Source organism: Hipposideros armiger, unplaced genomic scaffold (genome assembly GCF_001890085.2).
Source record: "Hipposideros armiger isolate ML-2016 unplaced genomic scaffold, ASM189008v1 scaffold_1998, whole genome shotgun sequence".
Lineage (NCBI taxonomy): Eukaryota > Metazoa > Chordata > Mammalia > Chiroptera > Hipposideridae > Hipposideros > Hipposideros armiger.
Genome location: NW_017733348.1, coordinates 14,328 through 35,623, shown reverse-complemented (window position 1 = coordinate 35,623; position 21,296 = coordinate 14,328). Strand labels below are relative to the sequence as shown.

At 41.4% G+C, this 21,296-nt stretch overlaps 1 protein-coding gene across 1 annotated transcript; it reads left to right on the top strand.

Annotated features, from left to right (window-relative positions):
• The first annotated feature begins 13,968 nt into the window (after positions 1 to 13,968).
• Positions 13,969 to 16,478, top strand: GSPT2 (G1 to S phase transition 2). Its single transcript, XM_019634839.1, has 2 exons — positions 13,969 to 14,060; positions 14,167 to 16,478. Exon 2 carries the CDS (start codon positions 14,178 to 14,180, stop codon positions 16,059 to 16,061), a length of 1,884 nt encoding a protein of 627 aa, XP_019490384.1. The 5' UTR covers positions 13,969 to 14,060; positions 14,167 to 14,177; the 3' UTR covers positions 16,062 to 16,478.
• The last annotated feature ends 4,818 nt before the right edge of the window (positions 16,479 to 21,296 follow it).

The following is a 21,296-nucleotide window of genomic DNA, read 5'->3' as shown; positions in this document are numbered from 1 at the left end:
TATTTATTTGGCTTAAAGAAATGAAGCGCTTGTATGAATTAAGAAACATATATAGGACACTGTTTGTCGTGTCCAAGGCAGCCTTGCTCCAGCCTAGGAGTTAATTGTGGATTCGGGAGGCATTGTTTTCAGCTTCTTTGCTCCCCCAGATTTCAGCATTTCCCATGAGCTCCCCCGCAACTCCTGCTGTGCTTCCATCCACTGAGGGCACTTTCTGGGTCACCCGCACCCAGGGTGCCAATCATGATGGGACATGGGAATGGGACCCAAGAAAGTAGGATTCCCTGTGGTCTCTGGAACAACAACAAGGTCCCCATCAGACAGGCTGTAGCACCTTCATCCACTGAGGTGGACAAGTGAGTGAGCTCATGGCTTCTAGTGGAGGTGCTCTATAGTAGAAGAGAGGATCTCTTACCTAGAAGAAAAGCAAGACTGAGCTCCAGGGTGTGGCTGTGCGATGCGGGGGCCAGTCTATAGTTAATGGTGTAAAGATATATGCCTGGGGTTATATCCAAAGAATTACTGTTTTGGTTTTTCTTTAAACTTTATTGGGGAACAGTGTGTTTTTCCAGGACCCATCAGCTCCAAGTCAAGTCGCTGTTTTCAATCTAGTTGTGGAGGGTGCAGCCCACTGGCCCATGTGGGAATCCAACCAGCAGCCTTGACGTTAGGAGCACCGCACTCTAACCAACTGAGCCAACCGCCCCCCCCAAGGAATTACTGGTTTTATCTATGAGTCAGAAATGGAGCATGTTTTGTAGGCTGTTAGCATACATGACCTTCCACAAACAACAGTTACTATTGATCTGTTTGTATAGTAGACTCGCTCTGCTTCTTTTCCTCTGAAAGTAAGGGGAAAAATTATCAGTTTCTGGCAGGTGTGATTCCAGAAATTTTACCAAACGTGTGGTAAGAGAGGCCAAATAAAAATGGACAGAGGAAGGAGAGAATCCGTAGTCTTTGGGTAAGAAGTGGTACACTCCTTCAGAGGTAAGTTTTACCTCAAACTCGAGGCAAAAATGACTCTGGTTAGACACGTGTGGGTAAGGTCGAAAGCAGTGGTTTCTACACTTGGTCACGCATCAGAATAAACTGGAGAACTTTGTAGACACACAGATTCCTGCACTCAACGCTAGAGCCACTGAATCTGAATGTCTAGGAGTGAAGCTAGGAATTTGTATTGTTTCAATGCTCTCCAGAAGATTCTGATGGGCAACAAAGCTGAGGAACCCCTGTTTTCAGATTGTGGTGAAAAGAGACAAAGCCAGTTGATCCAGGGTGTTTTCCCAGTCGCAGGGGAGCGTTTATACAAGTTCAGAAAGATGACGACACGTAGGACCGAAGCCACCCATGCTTTGTTTTCAGCCCCTAATCTGCAACCCAGAAGAATGACTCAGAAATGTCTGCGGTTTGGGCTCTGTTTGGACTTCTGTCCTCTGGAAGATCACCTGATTGGATTGTTGCCAGGAACAAAAAGAGAGAAAAGTCGGCTATGACTTAAAAAAGTAGTTTGAGTTAGCTTTACTGGGCTTGCAAAATGAAGCAGGCAGAGTCAACCACGTGTATGTATTTTGAGTGACAGAAGCCAAGAGGTTGGGCTTTCGAGCCACACGCTGTGGGAGGAAGGTGGGAATGACATGGGGAAATGAATTGCTTTTAGTCTGATGGAAAAATTTGTTTGGAAATGGTATAAAGTGGGTTTGAATAGTTAGAAAGGTTTTAGAGTGGTCTTAAAAAGTAATTTACTGGTTCCCTGTCTATTCAATTAGCAATCAAGTAATGGTGGTAATACTACTAATAGTAATCATAATAATCAAACATTTTAAGTGACATCAGCATTTTTCATAGGCAGGTGAAAGAGCATATATCTGCAAGCGTGGTTTTGGGAAAACCATCATCAGCAGGGAGAGGAAAAGGAACCTGAAGATGGTCTGTAATGGTAAATAGTGGATAAAGAGTCTTGCGCAAACCGATAGTGCCAAGGAAATGTTATTTTAAGGGAAGAAAAACCAGTGACCGCTGATGCTGGGCAGGGGCACGGCCATGCATGCATTACCTTGTGTCTGAGCCCTAATCATGCCAAGAAGACTCGTAAGTCCTCGGCTTCATTTCTGAGCAGCAGCCCCACGCTTCCCCCTGTGGGACTGCTGTGCCCTTTCTCCTACATTCTTCATCCACTGGGTTCGCCCTTTCTGCATAGCCCACTTCCTGCCCCAGATCCAATCTGTCCTTCAAAGTGCTGGATAGACCTCCTTCTCCCACAAGGCCTGGAGCCCTCTCTCCCTTCCCCTGATTCGTATGGCACGTGCCCCCTGTTAGCGTGGTGCTCCTATTTGTCTCTCTCTCCACCACAGTGTGAGTTTATGTGTGGCAGGGTCTCAGGCTCCTTGGTTTTTATCTACATCCCAACTGCCCCCACCCCACCCCCTGGAGCATAAGTTCCATGCAGAGCAGGGGCTCTGTCTATTTTCTTTATTGTGTCCCCAGCACGATGCCAATACTGGACATGCGGTAGGTATTCAGTAAGCCTTGTCAAAGTAATGAGCATCATTCACCTGTGAGCTCTTGTGCTTGAGGAATACAAGACACCTGCACATTGCATCTGCATGTCTTACATGTTGCATTTGCAAGCATCTCATTCACTCTCAGTTTGTGTCGAGGGGATTTCCTTTTACTTTATAGCTCCCTGAAATTCCTTGGATATTCTGAGCCCAGACATTAAAAGATAACTTTGTCCCAAATGGAAATCATGGCTCAGTATCCTGGATCACAGGGGAAGAAGATTCAAATATGACAGCACCTGCTCTTTCCTCCCCCTTCAAGTAAATATGTTTTCTCCCTTGCCGATTGCCATCCATTCTGAGGTCTCAGAACGCTTTGTCCTTAGGGAGGCCGTCACTGTGGTCCATCGTGCTATTCCTTGTGCTTTTCTGTGCCTCTCCTAAGAGAATTAAGAGTCCTTTTTATGTACTGGTTCACAACAGCAGGAAGAGGTCACAGTGACCACGGCCGGGTATTGAGGACAGTGGCTAAGGGCACAGGCATGTGGATTAGGCTGGACCTGGGTTAGCATCACAAGATGATTGCAAGGTTTAACAGGGGGATGTAGAAAGAGCTTAGCGCAGCCATTAGCCACTATTCCTATCCTATGTTCTGTCTCTTTATGCACTCCTGTTCTCAGGAACCCCAGACCCTAGCGGATCCCAAGACTTCTGTAAGTTCAGGCAGCCAGAGAATTTCACTCCTCTCCCTCACTTCCACCTCCAGCAGGAAGCAGTTACAGAAGTATGACCCTTGTCCGTCCCCATTCCCTCAAGAATGGAAAGAGAAAACTCTCCAGGGGAAATTGTTAGATAGGACAACAAGAGTCTCAAGGACTGGGTGGTTCTATATGTTAAAACGCAGCACAGTGTTCTGCAGATGCAACTGTAACAGGATGAGCTGGACAGGAACCCAACTGGATACGTATAGCTAAGTGCAAAGAAGAAATCAACACTTAATCAACCAAATAGTGTATACAGGCAATGGCTGATCCTGCCTTCCAGGGAGCCAGGGCTTTGGGCGTGAATCCTCTGTCTCCTTTACTTGGTACAAGTACATAAATCTAGCTAACGACAACCCTGTCTTGATCTCAAACAGAACAGCCCAAGTGACGAATGAAGGCCTTAAGTTTGGTAACATGCCTGGTGCTTTGAATGGTCATCCATGCCTCCTTTGTGTCACTATTCGGCGTTTGCTTTTCTAACCTTTTGCACATTGACAGTTGGCTTTGCTTTTTTTGTTGTGTTTATTTCATTTCATGCTTTTCGTCGTCCTTTTGCCTACGAGTATTGGCGTTTCTTTGTTGCACGTCTCGAACCCAATTCAGGATGTGTGAGTGACGAAAAGATAGATCAGGAAATTCACCATAATGTAGATCTCCAAGTCCTTAAATTCCTAGTCAGACCATCTTTCCCTTTCCACTGTTCACAGTCATTTTATAATTGTCTCTAAAAGTATTCCAAAGGCACTTATTTGAATCTGGAGGGGAAAAACAGGAAAAAGAGAGGCTATACTCTCTTCCTCTTGAACCCAAAGTCCCGGTAGATACTTTTATGAATTCAAATCTATGAAATGCTCCTAATCTTCTGTTCCTTCAGACATTCTTTATTAATGCCTAGCTATGAAAAATGATCAAGTTAAGAAATTCTTCTCCTCTTTCCTTCCCTTTGTTTGCCTTAATAATGTTAACCATATTACCACCTATTTCACTTGATTTGTTCGTTTTCTGAAGATTTATTGTAGCTCTCGACAACAGTCTAGTTGCCATAGGTTTGTTTGGGTTTTTTTGTGTCTTTTTTAAAATACTGGTTGAATAAAGTCCATACCCTACCAGATGTTTCAAACAGTCATTAGAACAAACTTCTCTGAGTTAATACATGTTCAAAATTGTTTGCCGATTGGTTTTATGCTTAAGCCACTGATTATTGGTTGTGTAAAAAAATTGGCAGTTGCACATTCTTCCTTGACGATTCTGTAGGTTTTGCTCCACCAAAATTTGTGTTCTAAATCGCAGAATTGCACTGATATCTGGTTAGACAAACCTGTGATATTAATATTTTGGGAGAAAAGGTTTATTTAGAGTCAGAGTCCTGCATATTTATATTTAAGAAATACACTTAAAACAATCATGTGTAGATAATTTCCCACTTCCAGCTGTGGCCATGATGAAATAGCTTGTTTCAGTGCCATTACCTCAGGGAAAAAAATGAAAATCTGGATAGAAGAAAACTTATTCAGCTCGAAGGCATCACGGAATTTCTTTTGTGTCCAGGACATCAGGGTAGAAGAATCTGGAGAGTAGGGAACCTCACTGAGGGGAATCCAACATTTTTGTGCTCCATTTTCCCTCAGGGAACTTGCTGAATCCTAACTGCACTGCCCCGGGTGATTGGACTTCATTCAAAAGGCAAAACACCCACTGAGAGGCAGAGAAGAAGTGAACTCTTCAGAAAACTCATGGGGAACAAAACCTGGAGTCAGACTTACAAACCAGTCAATATTTGAGAAGTCAAGATCTTAGGAAAAAGAAAGGCAGACAGAAGTGACACCTACATTGGGTGAATTTCTTCCTTGAGGCATTTGTTCACATCTAAGCTGCTATAGGACTTGTGACTGAAAAGCTAAGCAGGCAGCTGGTAAAAAAAGAAAAAGAAAAGAAAAAGTCTCAGCAGATTTCTCAGCACTCCAATGGTGTAGTAGTTGATTAAACTGAATTCAGAATGCACCAAAAAGAGGGCCCCCAGTGAACACCTCAAGCTGACATCCAGGACCCTTGGAGAGCTGCAACCTGGCGGGGAGGGAAAACCAGAGGCAATCCAAGCCTTAGAAAGCCTGAAGCACCCTGAGTCAGCTTAGTCCCTGACTGGAGCGATGTGACTACACCCACGCTAGCAGCCTACCTTAGACAGTGAAACTTTTGTGGAGGGAGAAGCATCACCCAGAGCCATTTGACTTCGTCGTAAACAATGCCGGACATTTAATTCAACCACCAGACATATCAAAAATACAAGTTAAGAGAAGAAGAGAAAAGAAATTACCCAGAAGACCCAATACAGGAATGATCAGACATGGGCAGTGAAATAATTAGGGTTGATGTGTTCAAGAACATGGATGACAAAATTGAGATTTCATCAGAAAATTGGAATTTAAAAACCAACCAATCACATGGACACACCGAAAATGGTAAACTGAAAAACACAATTGCCAACGTTAAGAGTTCAACATTTGCGTGTTAACAGCATATCAGAAACAGCAGAATAGAGGGAAAGTGAGAGAAAAGATCTGCGAAAGGGCAAGCAAAAGGCTGACAGATGTATAGGGTTTGTCCCTGAGACCTCAGAGATACTAGCTCTGCATAGAAAGGGCAAGGACAGGCGATGGTTTAAGGGACAGCTGATAGCTATGGAACCCTTGCTATTTTCATGGCGGTGAAATACATATAGCATGCAATTTGTCACGTTAACCATTTTTAAGCATACGATCCAGTGGCATTAATTAGAGTCACAATATTGTGCAGCCATCACCACTATTTCCAAATGTTTTTCATTACCCTGAACAGAAACCCTGTACCCGCTGAACAATAAGTCCCCTCTTCTCCTGCTCACCCAGCCCCTGGTATCCTGTCATCTAGTTTCTGTCTCTATGAATTTGCCTATTCTAGACGTTTTCAATATGTGGAGCCATCCAATATTTGTCCGTTTGTGTCTGGGTTATTTCACTTAGAATAATGTTGTCAAGGTTAACCATCTTGCAGCATGTGTCCTTAAGTCACTTTAAAGGACAGAAATAACACTGTTTCCATTCCATTTGGGTCTGTAAGAAAAAATTTTAAACCAACTGTAGGCATGTGCATAACTCGCTGTATGCCTTTTCAGTCACATCTCTGATGTTTTAGGGGAATGTTGAGGCAAAGGTCAAGTAAGATTCCCCTCCCTTTGATAAGCCTTGCAAGTAACAGATGCGATGTTTCAATAAATGAGTAGTGAGATGCTCTGACTTCTACAAAACAGGAGAGAGTTAAAAGGTTTTCCATCACAGACCATTTATTTTCCACTCAAGATTAAATTAAGTGAGGTAAGAAGTCATCTACACTGATTTCTCAGACCTCTAATGGTGAAGTTTCTTTTATTAGTGGATGAATTACTTTGAGATCAGAACAGAGAAATCGTCACTCCTCTCCAACCATCATCAAAGGAACTCAGCCATGCCAGGTCAGGAAGACATAAAAAGAGGTGTTTCCAGGGGCAGTCCAGTGGACACAGCCTGTTCACCGTTTCTCTCCCTTTTGGTGACCCCTCTTCTGATGTACACCAAGATGCTTGACAGCGATAGCACCCAGGCGCTCCACTACTTCTCCTTAATCATTGGGGTATCTGAAGGGTTTGCTTCATTTACTGCAAAACACATTTTACAACTATTAGGGAAGCATGAAACTATCAACATGATATAATAGAATTAATAAAGAAGGGACATTCTATTGTGTGTTCTGCTTCCTTGCTCTTAAGGCACCTGCAGTATCTACTGTGAGCAGAAATGTTTCTACCTTTCAGTGCCTTGATTTTTTAGGGAGCGTTTAGTAAGAGTACAATAGGTTATCAGAAGCAATAGGAAATGTCACATGTCAACTGGTGAGTCTGCAAGATTATGATGCCTCAATGGTTGTTCACATGACATATGAAAAAATGATTAAAATTTAATGGTATATTTTTAAACCATCCAAAGACTCCATCCTGAGCCGGTTGAATGATGGGAATCACCCCCTCTTCTCGTGTTCTCAGAACAGACTCACACAACTAGAACTTGTCAATCTATAAATAGTGTCTAGCTATGTGCATCTACCTAATGAGGTGATAGGGAAGTTTCAACTGGAGGATCCACATCTTAAGCCACCAAAATCTTAAAGATTAGAGATTATGGACAGCAGGGAAATGAGACATAGAATTCTGGCATTGGGTAACACATGGTAGCAATGTTGACATAATAAAAACCAGTTATTTGCCTCCGTGAATGGCAACCTGTTATTGACATGAAGTGAAGTTATGGGGCACAAGAAAGACCTTCTAGGGACTTTGATATTCTGGTCAGACCTGAAATGGGCTCCATAGGTGCTCATTGAACCAAATGCCCATCAGATTCATTCTTTGTGAACAGATGCTCAGATCTGCTGGCAACATGACAACATCGCAGCCACCTCTGAGGATCGTAAGATTCCCAAGTTTCACAGCTTCCCTAGTAGAGTGTTAGGCCCTGCACTGGTATGTCAGTGCATGGCTGAGTTCATGTGATCCCACTTTATCATGTTTCACCTGGCTTTGCAGAATGCATCACCAGGGTGGTGTGGGGGCAGTGTATTAATTTGTAAGGGCTGCCATAACCACAGATTGGGGGGCTTAAACAACAGAAATTTATATCTCGTGGTTCTGGAGGCTGGGAGTCCAAGATTAAGGTGTCTGCAGGGTTGGTTTATCCTGAGACCTCTCTTTTTGGTTTGCACATGGAAACCGTCTTGTTGCCACTTCCCATGGTCATCCCTCTGTGCTCATTCACCCATGGTTTCTTTTTATGTTTTAATCTCCTCTTATAAGAACAGCAGTCAGACTGAAGTAGGGCCTAACCTAACAACCTCATTTCAACTTAATTACATCTTTATAGGCCAATTCTCAAATATAGTCATATTCTGAAGTATTAAGATTTAGGGCTTCAATATACAAACTTTGAAGGACTACAAGTCAGTCGATATAGGCAGGATCAGCTCTGAGCCACTCTATCAGCCCCAGTTCTTCCACCATCTCCCATTATCAGAGAAGTGGCCAGAATCAAAATATGTATGTCCCCTTCCTGACATGAAATATGCTTAGCATTGTGCTGAGTAAATAGTAGGCCTCTTTTTCTTCCCCTGTTTATGTTTCCCATGGTAAATTTGGTAAGCTAGAGACAAGGCTTTCTATGATCCATGATAGAGGGAAAGTAATGCACTGTGGATCCATGAATCAGAACCCCAACTAACACCTCACCTCTCCTCTATGTGTCTCTGATCCCTCATGCAAAACATGGAGATAATGCAATCTTCTATAGGACTGTTGTGAGAACTGAGCAAGGTAACATATACAAAAGTGCCTGGAAATAGCATGTTGCTCAATCCTTGTAAATTTATTCTTTTTAGTTTATATTCAATCCTTACCTTTGGCTGTTTTTTGACTCTGGAGTCCTGCTTCTATTTCTCACCAGGTTTGTTGATTGCTGACCCAACAGCCTTTCCTACCAATGCCCTACAGTAAGAAAAATGGACTTCGCTTAAAAAAGTACCATGTTGGGCTGGCCAAGTTTCTCCTTGGTTAAGAGTTGGCTTGGGAGCATGAGCTCTGAGCAGCAGGGCTGCCGGTTTGGAACCCACATGGGCCAGTGACACTGCCCTTTACAGCTAAGATGGTGATCAACAGCTCGACCTGGAGCTGGGCTGCTGTGAGTCACCAGTGATGGCGTAGGCTGCAGTGAGACGGCAGTGGGCTGCCATATGCTACCATGAGTGGCTGGCAGCCAGAGTGAGCGGCCGGCACCTGGCATGAGCTGCCATGGGCCACCGTGAGCCACCGTGAATGGCCATCCAATGGCCAGTGAGTGACTGCCTCACCTGGGAAGAGTGCAATGACAATACCAACATGAGCCAGTGAAGTGACGTTCTCCACAACTAGACTGAAGAACAGACAGCAACTTGTCTGTTCCCCTTCCCCAATTCTCCAATGCTGTTCCCTCCCCCCAATTTCCCAATAAAATATTTTTTCAAATACCATGTTTTCAGGGTGGGAATCAGGATTTTCTCAATCCAGTCATGGCTATCCCATTCCACTTTGTCAGATGATGGTTTTTCCAGCCTCTCATACACCTAATCATGGCCATGAGACTCAATTCTGCCCAATGATTTAGGGGAATATATAAGGGTCTTCTGTGGAAGATTCTGTTTCTTGATAAAAAGGACATACATACAGTGGAATATTTTTCAGCCACGAGAAAGTAGGAAATCCTGCCATTTGTGACAGAGAGTTAGATGTCTAGATTCTTCATCTAATTCAGTCTTCATATTTCGGCAAGAATGTCTCAGAGATAGTGTTGCATTAGTCTATCAGGAAACACATACTATACGGATGTCCTTCTTGTAATGGGAGCAGATATCGGTTCTCATTGCCTAGAGCATTTGAGTCATTTGAAGTTGAAATGGAGATGTTTCAATTCTATCCATCCTTTCTTTATTAGATGAAATTATTCTCTGATGAGAAAATTACCTCAGCTCCTATTTGGTAACCAATGTTATAATTCATATGCCAAACCCAGAATAATTGTTTCATTATTTGCCTCTTCTTACCTAATTTCAAAATAAAGAATTAATTTTAACTAATTTCAAAATAATGAATTAATTTCCTAGCATTTAGTAATAGTGACCATGAGGTCTTTGTTCCTTTAGAACCACTATGGACTCAATATAAGGCATCCATCACAGTATTCTTAATGCTGTGTTCACTAGCCTCTTGATATTTTCCTGTTATTCCCATTTCAACCTATCTGACACTACTATTCCTTAAACCAGAATGAAATTGAAAACTTTGCTTGTGCTGTAGAATACCCAGTGATGCTAAGTGTATGTTGGGGGAAGAGGGGAATCTCAAAACTTGTGAGTATTATGTTTTCCAATCTAAACTGCTTTTGTTTAATTGGAATTCTTAAGAAAATAATTTTACTACTCCTAAGACAGTCACCTCTCCCACACCCCAAAAGTCTATTCTAAATTTTCCTGTTTCTCATTTTTCTAATTGCAATCCTCCCTCACAACCTCCACAGGGTCATCTCCTACTTTAGGAAGAAAGCATAAGTCCTTATAAAAGAAATTCACAGAATATCCTTTCTCTCTTAAATTTACCCATATTTCCATTCTCTCCAGATAATCTAAAACTTTACCCTCTTCTCCCATTTGTGATTTAAACTCACCAAATCTCCTTATTCTCTTTTTAGTATATAATAGTTGCTACAAGCCAGTATGGCCTTAGCATCACACTCTGTGTTTGAACACCAAGTCTACTATTCACTAGACATATGACCTTAGATAATTCAGCCTCACTAAACATCCATTTCTTATCTGTAAAATAAAGTGATAAGAGTACCTTCTTCACAAAATGGTATGAAAAACGGAATGAGAGAATTCATAGAACATAATTGAAATATAATGTATACCTAAGAAACACTCAACAAAAGTGAATTATTATCAGATGCAGTTGGACTATGACATACTGATACAGAATATGGAGGGTTTATGAAAAAATGTTTTCTCTAATTATGTTGGTGGTGGTCATACTGAGACTACTATATGTATAGGTGAGATAAATCAAATTAATATTTTATTTTCTAATGTTATCATCCCCTGTTGTCATTGAGAACCAGTATTCCTGGTTTGGCAGAAATGTATAAAATGGGTCTGGTACATTTTGTCATACCAGATAATAAACCATCGAGGACAACTAGCATAGTCTCAAAACCATTCAGAACCCAACTTGAAAAGGCTTCCACTGGCCAATGATGGACCACCTTAACATCAATAAGTATAGTAAGGGAAATTGTTTAAAACACATCAAATATGTGTAAATCCAATAATCCATAATTATTATTTTGAAATATCCTTATTCATCATCTGTGGAGGATTGTAGGCAACCAATTATTATTTTGAAAACTCTCAAATAGAGAGAAATAATCAAGAACTTCCCTGCCTTTCCTTTACAATTTGTACCTCAAAGGAACAAAATTGTTGATGAAGAGAAATTGTTTTAAAGTAGTATCCTGGTTAATAAAGAAAGGAAAAAATGGCATAAAGACAATATCACAATTTTGCAATTCTTAGTGATATATTTCTACACAATTATCATTATTACTGCTAACTGTAAAAGGAATCACAATCTGACCTTATGTGCCTCTTTAAGGAAATACTCAAAATTCACCTTGAAGAATTCTTGCTCAAAAAAATTGCACCTATGTCTGATCAAGCTCATAGGTCAAACTATTGATACACAAGAAATATTCTAAAGTATATCATAGGGATACAATCAGCAAAGACAATAATGTAGAAAATTCTACAAGTCACACCATCTACTTTCTTCAATGATTAAATGACATGAGGAAAGTGCACCTGTAGATTATGAGAAGTATGAAAAAAGATAGGCAAAATTTTATGTGCTAAAACTATACAGAAAATCATGGAGGTGATTCTCATAAATGTTGAGATAGTGGTTACATTTAGGGGTGGAGGGAGTGAGTTGTGATTGGACAGGGTACAGAGAAGCCCTCTGGGTTGACTGGCAAATTTCTAATTATTGATTTGGGTGGTGGATACAAGCATGTTTCCCTTCTAAGTCAATAAGCTATAATTTTGTTTTATGTGGTTTTCTGTATTTGTGCTGTATTTTACAATAAAAATATTTTAAAGGGGAAAATTATTAACTTAAACAATGGCCGGATATTGCCTACACTTTTTTAAAGGCTTTTGGTGAAGAGAATTCTCTCATTTACTGAATGAACTTTTTCAAAATTCTAGGCTGATAAACTGGATGCAATCACTCCGTCACACAAACCAAAAGAGTTTTTGTCCAAGGTTAGTTTCTGGGTATGCAGCCTGGTCAATGTTTCTCTTTCTTGGGTGGACCTGCTTTCCCCTGAGCCCCAAGGAGGATGGCTTGTGAGGACATCAACTCACTATTTCTCATTTTTCCTCTAATTTCTAAAAGTGAAGCATCCTCTGTTCTTTAACAGAGTAGTCATGCTACTATTGTCATGGTCAATGCAATTGTCCCAGAAAAAAGAAACATCCCAGGTCTTTCCTGCTTCCTTGCTATTACTAACCTTATGTAAATACGACTGCCTAAACCTGGACAAGTTCTCCCAGAGACATTTTAGTAAGTCTATCCTAGGTTCACAGAATGCCCAAGAAAGGTTCCAGCACATTTGTTCAGTATTGTTCAAGGATCTCCATTCAACCTCTCAGTTCTTCCTAGTCATTGTGAATAGGTGTGCGCATTCTCTTTATGCAACAACAAATAATTAAGCCATTACCTGAGGCAAAAAGCATGAAGGGGTTTGATAGCTAATGGCTTGGGAACAGCACAGAGCTAATAAAATAGTGCCAGCCCCAGAATGAAACCATCAAGGATCCAAATATGTAAGATATAGGACAGTTTTTCAATCCCTAAAGTCTGGAGAACAGAATTCTTAAGTCATAAATCGTTACTAATTTTTATAATATTTTGACTTGTTGGATTTAGTTACTATCCAACTCTATGAGTTCATCTTGTACTAGCAAATTGTATTTTCCCAGTATCCTTTTTTTTTTCTATTTCAGTTTGACCTAAATTAAGATAATTTACAAAGTAGCTCTTCTAGGCTTTGGCTAAAGTGTTACATACTCTTTCTGAGACAGGTTCTATTGGTTAAGGTCTTATGGATTTTGTCCATTTCAGTGGTCTTAATCGGTTTAATTAGATTGACACCCACAGCCCCATGCCATTGCCATTAACTGAGGAAGGTTCCAAGATGACACTGATTATTTCTTAGAGCAAACCCATTACCAGCAGTGAGTGGGATTCCAGGCCCCCAGAATGAGTCAGGAAAGCCTGTGGACCTAGGGTGTACTCTTGGGAGGTGCTGGCGAGTAGGACAGGTACTCCCAGAATACAGCTGGTCAGAAGAATAAAAGTGATCTCACTCCAGCACTTGTCTAATGTGATCCACCACAGCATCGCAAGACAGCCATTGTTCAGGCACCTGCACAGATGCTGTAGGTTGGGCAGCTTCACTGGGACAAGGTTCTCCTTGGGAATTCCTTCCATGCATACAGCCAGAGTGCTGAACATGAAAAGATGTTACAACCCCATCTTTATACCCTAAAAGCCATCAGGAAAAGTTACAGGCTTTTGGAGGTTCACTGAAAAAGGGAAAATCAAAAGCCCTCTGGGTTTCAAATTAATGAGTGATCTAAAGTTGCATTTCCTAGGGTCAGCTACATCTTCATGAATTTCATGAAGATGAAATACATCTTCATGATGTATTTCTTCCTTTGGTTGCTGGGTTTCTAGGTAATTAACCCATATCCTGACTCTATTTGTTCAATAGGAATTTTCATTTTTACTTGAACCTCTGAGTAGAATTGTAAGTCAGGTGTGCCTGTCTAGGCTTAATCTTTAAATTGTGGTAAAATTGCTTTCCCAGATCGTGTGAACAAAATAACTACAAATCTTCATTTAAAAAATTATACTTTTAGACTTAGCCCAAGACTGAGAACTCAGGAGGCCGGGTGTACGGAAGGCAGTGAGGGGTCAATCCACCCCCGGCGCTGGGTCGGCTGTGGAGGAGTCGGAAGTGGTTGGGGTTTGGGGGAGGAGATCCGCTCACACACAAGAGGAGAGGCTTGAGCCGCCATATCTGCTGCCGCCGCCGCAGCTGCGAATGCAGTGTCGGGACTTAGCTGCCGCTGAGCTGCCGTTAAGGTTCGTGTCGCTACCCCTAGGCCCTGCGCGCTTGCTGCCTTCCCCCTGTCGGCAGAGCCCGCTCTTTCTGTCCTGCTGACCCCGCTCCTTCCCCGCCACCCATCAGGTCCTCAGACCATGGATACGGGCAGCAGCAGCAGCGACTCAGCGCCTGACTGCTGGGACCAGGTGGACATGGAAGCCCTGGGTTCAGACCCAAGCGGGGAACGAGCCTTCTCGGCTGGTGCTGAGGCCCAGCATGAGCACTTCAGCTCGGCCTTCAGCCGTCAGCTCAACGTCAACGCCAAACCCTTCGTGCCTAATGTACATGCCGCGGAGTTTGTGCCGTCCTTCCTGCGGGGCCGGGCCCAGCCGCAGACCCCCCGGGCCAACACCACCAGCATCGAGGAAACCTGCGCCAGCGCGGGCGACCCTCAAGGTAAAAGGCTGGGACGGGGGGCACCTGTGGAACATTCCAAAGAGGAACAGATAGTGTTGCATAAAGGTTCCAATTCAGCCTTTACCATGGAACTTTCAGAACCTGTTGTAGAAAATGGAGAGGTGGAGATGGTCCTAGAGGAGTCGTGGGAGCACAATAAAGAAGTAAGTGAAGCTGAGCCAGGGGGTAGTTCCTTAGGAGATTCAGGGCCTCCAGAAGAAAGTGGCCAGGAAATGATGGAGAAAGAGGGAATGAGAAAATCTAAACCTGTGGTCGTACCCTCAGGTGCTTCTAAGAAAGAACATGTAAATGTGGTATTCATTGGGCATGTAGATGCCGGCAAGTCAACCATTGGAGGACAGATAATGTTTTTGACAGGAATGGTTGACAAAAGAACACTTGAGAAATATGAAAGAGAAGCTAAAGAAAAAAACAGAGAAACTTGGTATTTATCCTGGGCCTTAGATACAAATCAGGAAGAACGAGACAAGGGTAAAACAGTAGAAGTGGGTCGTGCCTACTTTGAAACAGAAAAGAAACATTTCACAATTTTAGATGCCCCTGGCCACAAGAGCTTTGTCCCAAATATGATTGGTGGTGCTTCTCAAGCTGATTTGGCTGTACTGGTCATTTCTGCCAGGAAAGGAGAGTTTGAAACTGGTTTTGAAAAAGGTGGACAGACAAGAGAACATGCGATGTTGGCAAAAACAGCAGGGGTAAAATATTTAATAGTGCTTATTAATAAGATGGATGATCCCACAGTAAATTGGAGCAGCGAGAGATATGAAGAATGTAAAGAAAAACTGATGCCCTTTTTGAAAAGAGTCGGCTTCAGTCCCAAAAAGGACATTCACTTTATGCCCTGCTCAGGGCTGACTGGGGCAAATATTAAAGAGCAATCAGATTTCTGCCCTTGGTACACTGGGTTACCATTTATTCCATATTTGGATAATATGCCAAACTTCAACAGATCAATTGATGGACCAATTAGACTGCCAATTGTGGATAAGTACAAGGATATGGGCATTGTGGTCCTGGGAAAGCTGGAATCAGGATCCATTTTTAAAGGCCAGCAGCTTGTGATGATGCCAAACAAGCACAATGTGGAAGTTCTTGGAATACTTTCTGATGATGCTGAGACTGATTATGTAGCCCCAGGTGAAAACCTTAAAATAAGACTAAAGGGAATTGAAGAAGAAGAGATTCTTCCAGGATTCATACTTTGTGACCCTACTAATCTTTGCCATTCTGGACGCACATTTGATGTTCAGATAGTGATTATTGAGCACAAGTCCATCATCTGCCCAGGTTATAATGCAGTGCTGCACATTCATACTTGTATTGAGGAAGTTGAGATAACAGCCTTAATTTCCTTGATTGACAAAAAATCCGGAGAAAAAAGTAAGACTCGGCCCCGCTTCGTGAAACAAGATCAAGTATGCATTGCCCGTTTAAGGACAGCAGGAACTATCTGCCTTGAGACATTCAAAGATTTTCCTCAGATGGGTCGTTTTATTTTAAGAGATGAGGGTAAGACCATTGCAATTGGAAAAGTTCTGAAACTGGTCCCAGAGAAGGACTAAGCAGTTTTCTTGACACCCCTGCACAATACTGTGAGAATTGACTACAAAAGTTCACCACCTTCTCCTATTTACTGGCCATTGACAGACTTTTCTCCATATTTTGCAAAGAGAAATTTCACAGCAAAAATCCGTGTTTTGTCAGCTTTCTCATGTTGAGATCTCAGTTATGCCACTGATGAACTTACCCACAAGTTTCCTCTTCCTATACCATTCTGCGTCCTTGGACAGAATCAGTAATAGCTTTGTAAGTGATGTGGATGTAATTGTCTGTAACAATGAAAAATTAATATATTTTTTAATTTTTCATTTCCCTTATATTTAGACAACCTTTATTCACACAGACCAGAGTGTGTCAGTGTGTGTGTAAATGTTAAAAAGACAACTAACATGTGAATAAAATATTCCATTTGAAACTCTTGTCAGTATTTGAAATTCTTTTGAATACTTTTAAAATTTGTACATAATATTTTCAATTAGCTTTTTTACTTTCTGAAGTAGTTGAATACATTTTATTGAGCTTTTAAAAACTGTTCTCCACTCACTGTTTTAAATCAGGCATTTACAAACAGTGCACAGGTTTTATTCAGGAAAAAGTTTAATTTTGAAAACAATTTATTTTAGGACTCTTTCCAATGAACTTTGTTTTCTGTGTCCAAGTCAATAAAGGAGCTCTTCTGCTTCCCCACTTAACACACCCCTTTGTTTTGTTGAGCATAAGACTTGGAATGTGGGACACAACACAATAAGGGGCATGACCACTGAGAAGATAAATGCTTGCAATAGGACTGCAAGTCATTTACTGAAAAGCAAGGGTTAGTGAGGGTCCTGAGCTGGGCAGTGAGACCATTCCATCCTTCTTCAGTGCTTGGGGGTTAGTAAGAAAGGTGGAAGGTCATTTTGACAGATCACGATCCACATTTGGGATCAGAGATAATGAACTTGTCTCTGAACAGCATATTGAAGAAAACACCAACTGTGGATCCTGAGATGGTTACTTTTATTGCCAGGAGAGCAGCCTTATAATCTGCATAACTGTCAACAGCTACAAGAACTTTCCATCTTGGTAAGTGGGTAGTGGCACAATGGAAACACATGCCCAATGGTGGGCAGAGCCAATTCCTCACACTCATGGGCTGGTTGAACAGGGGTGGAGACTGCTGCCAGAACATCCTCAGGCAAAGGCAGTGTCCTCTTCTCCATGGTCCCTTTGCCCTTGTAACTCTAGGATGTCTAATCTGTCATAGATAGCCACTGGTCTTATCAGAACACCAGTAGTGTGCTTCTGTGAATCATCCATCACAGACATGCAGGGCACCCACATGGAAAATTAGGATTTTTATTTGGTTGTATGTCAGCTAACCTAATCCACAGGGATTATATTGTGTTGGACCCAGTCCTTTAATAATTAGAATGTCAGTGGCAAGAGTTTCATCTTTATTCTAGTGTTCCTTCTCTTGCCTCTGTGCTCTAAACTTGGTACAAAATACAGGACAAGCCGGTGTTTGCTAAAAGTTTTGCCCTGGAAGCCAGTTTTTTAAAAAAATGTATTTCTGATGCTGCATCAATCTCATTGTTTGGCAATTTTACTAATTTACCAATGGGATTATTGTGGATATCTTCCACTAATGGGCCAAAGCCACAAGGTGGGACTAAACTGTTTTTTTCTCCACCCAATTTGGATAATTTCTCTACCAGGAGCTCTAACTAAACTGTATTTTAAAACTCAGAGAGCAGGACATAAATCTTTGTAAATAGATTTTTAGAAACCAATTCTTTTTAGTGAGAAGCAGATCATCCAGGTGGTTGGAGATGCCAAACTGGCTCTTTAGGAAAGTAGATATAAACTCATAACATTTTTTCTACTTCCTGAGTAGTAGTCCTTTATAGTTCTTAATGTCTGGTGGTGTTTTCCAAATACTGCAAATAGGGGTCATTCACAAGCACAGTTCTGGTATCCTGAGGGCCTCCAAAGTAGTGTTCCTTCAGAAGTCCCCTGTTGACTCCAATTCAGACCAATTTAACTGAACTGTCCTCAGACATTCCTCTCAAATTCCTGGAAATCAAGATAATGTAGACTCGCCCCAAGTCTGGCTACATGCTATAAAATACATTATGAACTTCCTACTTCAAGTTTTCTTAATACAGTAGCTGTTTACCCATTGGCTCTTGGCAACTTTTCTCCCAAGATTCTTTTATTTCTCTGGTCATTATGGGAGAAATCTGAGGAGATTTAGGGAAAGGGGCCAACTTGTTCTGTACTTCAGTGAAGACCCAAGAAGGAAAGAAAGGGGAAAGTTTGGTCTGGGTAGAAGCTAGCAGACCTCCACATTGCTTATTCAGTATCTTTCTCTGGTACCCAAGACAAATCTCCAGTGTTTTTAATATCCACTATGGTTACTGTTCCTGTCTTCCAAAAACAAATCCTTTCTCAAAATAGACCCTTCCTTCACAATATCATAATTCTGGTTTACTACAATGCAAGAACCTTCTCTTAGAAGTTCACTTGCAAAAATTTTGTAGTACAAACACTCATCTCACTCATTTTAGTTAAAACGAACTGTTTAACAGCAGGGAGATGATTAGATACCATTTATTTCATGGCCATTAAAGACAAAACTATCCAACAATCACAGAAGTTCTGCCAAAACCTGAGCATTTGAACATGTTCACATTGACCCAGTGCCTGTTTTTATGTTCAGTATGATTCTTTCTATATTTTCTGTTAAGACTATTGGCATATTTCCATTTGTCCTAGTTTTCAGTTACAATATCTACTCATGGTTGGCCACTGGGGGGGAAGAAAAATTTGATCCAAGTTTCCCCAGGAACACCACTAAGTTCATGGAGTGGGGAAAGAGGACTTGCCTTAGGATTTTGGAGAGGCTTTTTCATAAAATCCTGTGTGTGTGTTTGTGAACGTTCGCCAGATCACCAAAATGAACAAGGGAAAGGGGGTAAAAAGAGAGAGAACCTACTGTGTGAACATGCCATGTATGAGAAAAAAATGCTTTGTTTACATACAACAGGACACGGCTTACACTATAGCCTGTAGAATATTGACTATTGGCTTACCTCACAGGTTTATCCTGAGCTCAACAATGCCAGATTGTTTCAGAAGAAATTTGTCTAAATTCTAGGGGGATTCTCTTTTTCCTTTACTTATCCTTTAAAAAGTTGTATAGGTTTTTGTTGTTGTTGTTGTTGTTGTTTTTAAGTCAGTGGATGAAAGGTTCGGGGTCTAAGAATCAGACATCAATCAAAAGAGGTTTGCAAAGCCCCTTATTTTCTACTCAGGTTAACATTAAGCAATCAGAATTTATGTACACGTATAATTTGCAGACATTTCTCATCCCTTTAGTGAACATTACTCTCTGATAGCTGAACTTCTCCAAAAGTACAAGCAGAGAATATTGAGACCTGCCCCCAGTTTTAGCATGAGAAGACAAAAAAAAAAGTTTTTTTTTCAAGGTCAGGCTGCTGTACACAATCATGTCACTGTAACTTGCACTTGATATTGTATCCAATGTGTATCCAGTTATAGCTCTTCTTTCACGTTTAGGACAAGGCTTCTCCTAGTCTCTAACAGAGACTTAGATGAATTATCTCCTCCTGAGACTGCTTTTACTAGCACTAATACAGTTTATCAGTGACCTTGGCCACACCAATACATTTACAGAAGAAAAAGACATTGTCACATGGCAAATGACTAACAGAATACCCCAATGACTTCTGCAGGTTTAGCAAACAGTCCCTAGATTAAAGGTTAATGTTTGTATTTCTTTTTGCACCCTGCTTTAATTGATGCTCAATGACATATATTTAGTTTTCTAAACTGCACTAGCATCTTTTGCCAATTTGGTAGGGGATAACTGAATAGGTGAAATAAAATACATTAATACATTTTTAAACTTCTAAAGGCTTAGCTCCTGAGTGATGCTAATGACAGAACACTCCATTCCTATCAATGCTTTTCAATACAATGCTAAAGCAAAAAAACTCTGGTCTGAAAGGGTAGATGAGCCGCAAGCATACATTTCACACATCTAAGAAGGAAACACAGAGGGTTTGAAGGGCAGAAGATACAACGAAGGAGGCCCTAACCTTAATGAATGGTGATTCAGGACGGATGAGACGTGGCTTCACAAGATCCTGGTGGTGAGTAAAACGTTGCAGTGACTAAAAGTTAATATAATTCAAGAAGAACTGTTTGCCTCTATGCATCGCACAGTAGTCAAGACCTGGAGGGAAGTTGAGGACATGAGAAAGGTCATACTGCTTTCTTAGCAGAATCTGAGCTGGGCCTGCAGGTGGCTAGGGGACAAATGCACATCACACTCATCTGTAAGACAAAGAGGTAAAAACTGCTGGCAATACTGGCAGCATGGCAGCCAAATCTGAGAATGGTGACATTGCCAGACTCACAGACCCCCAGGTGTGGGTATGAAGCTCCACACGACCTACCAATGCCTGAGTTAGTGGGATCCAAGATAACACATACGAAGAAATGTGCAGTTCAGTAACAGCTACAATGAAGGGCAAGTTCTGCTCTGGGCCACCCTAGTTCCTCTAACTCTGCAAGAAGATCCCATCATCAGAAGAGTGGCCAGAATCAAAATATTTCCCCTTCCTGACATGAAATATGCCTATCATCCTGCTGAGCAGATAGTGGGCCTCTTGTTCTTCCCCTGCTTATGTTTCAGACAGTGATCTTGGTAAGTCAAAGAAGGGACTATAACCCATGACAGAGGAGTAAAGTAATGCACTGTGAAACCACTAATCAGAACCCTAAATAAGCCACCTCACCTCTCCTCTATGAGTCTCTGGTCCCTCATGCATAACATGGAGATAATGCCAGTTACCTCATTTATGAAATTATTGTGAGGACTGAACATGGTAGCAGGTCCAAACGTGCCTGGAAACAGTATGTGGCTCAATCCTAGTGAGTTTATTCCCTTTAGTGCATATTCAGTTTTTACCCTTGATTGCGTTTTTGACCCTAGAAGATCTGCTTCTTCTCATTGTTTTTTTTGATTGGTGACCAAACAGCATTTCCTACTAATTTCCTATGGTAAGAAAAACTGATTGTTTTAAAAAATATATGTCCATTAATCCGAAAAAATATATGTACCCCTATGTTCATTGCGGCATTATTCACAATAGCTAAGACTTGGAAACAACCAAAATGCCCATCGGTAGATGACTGGATTAAGAAACTTTGGTACATTTACACAATGG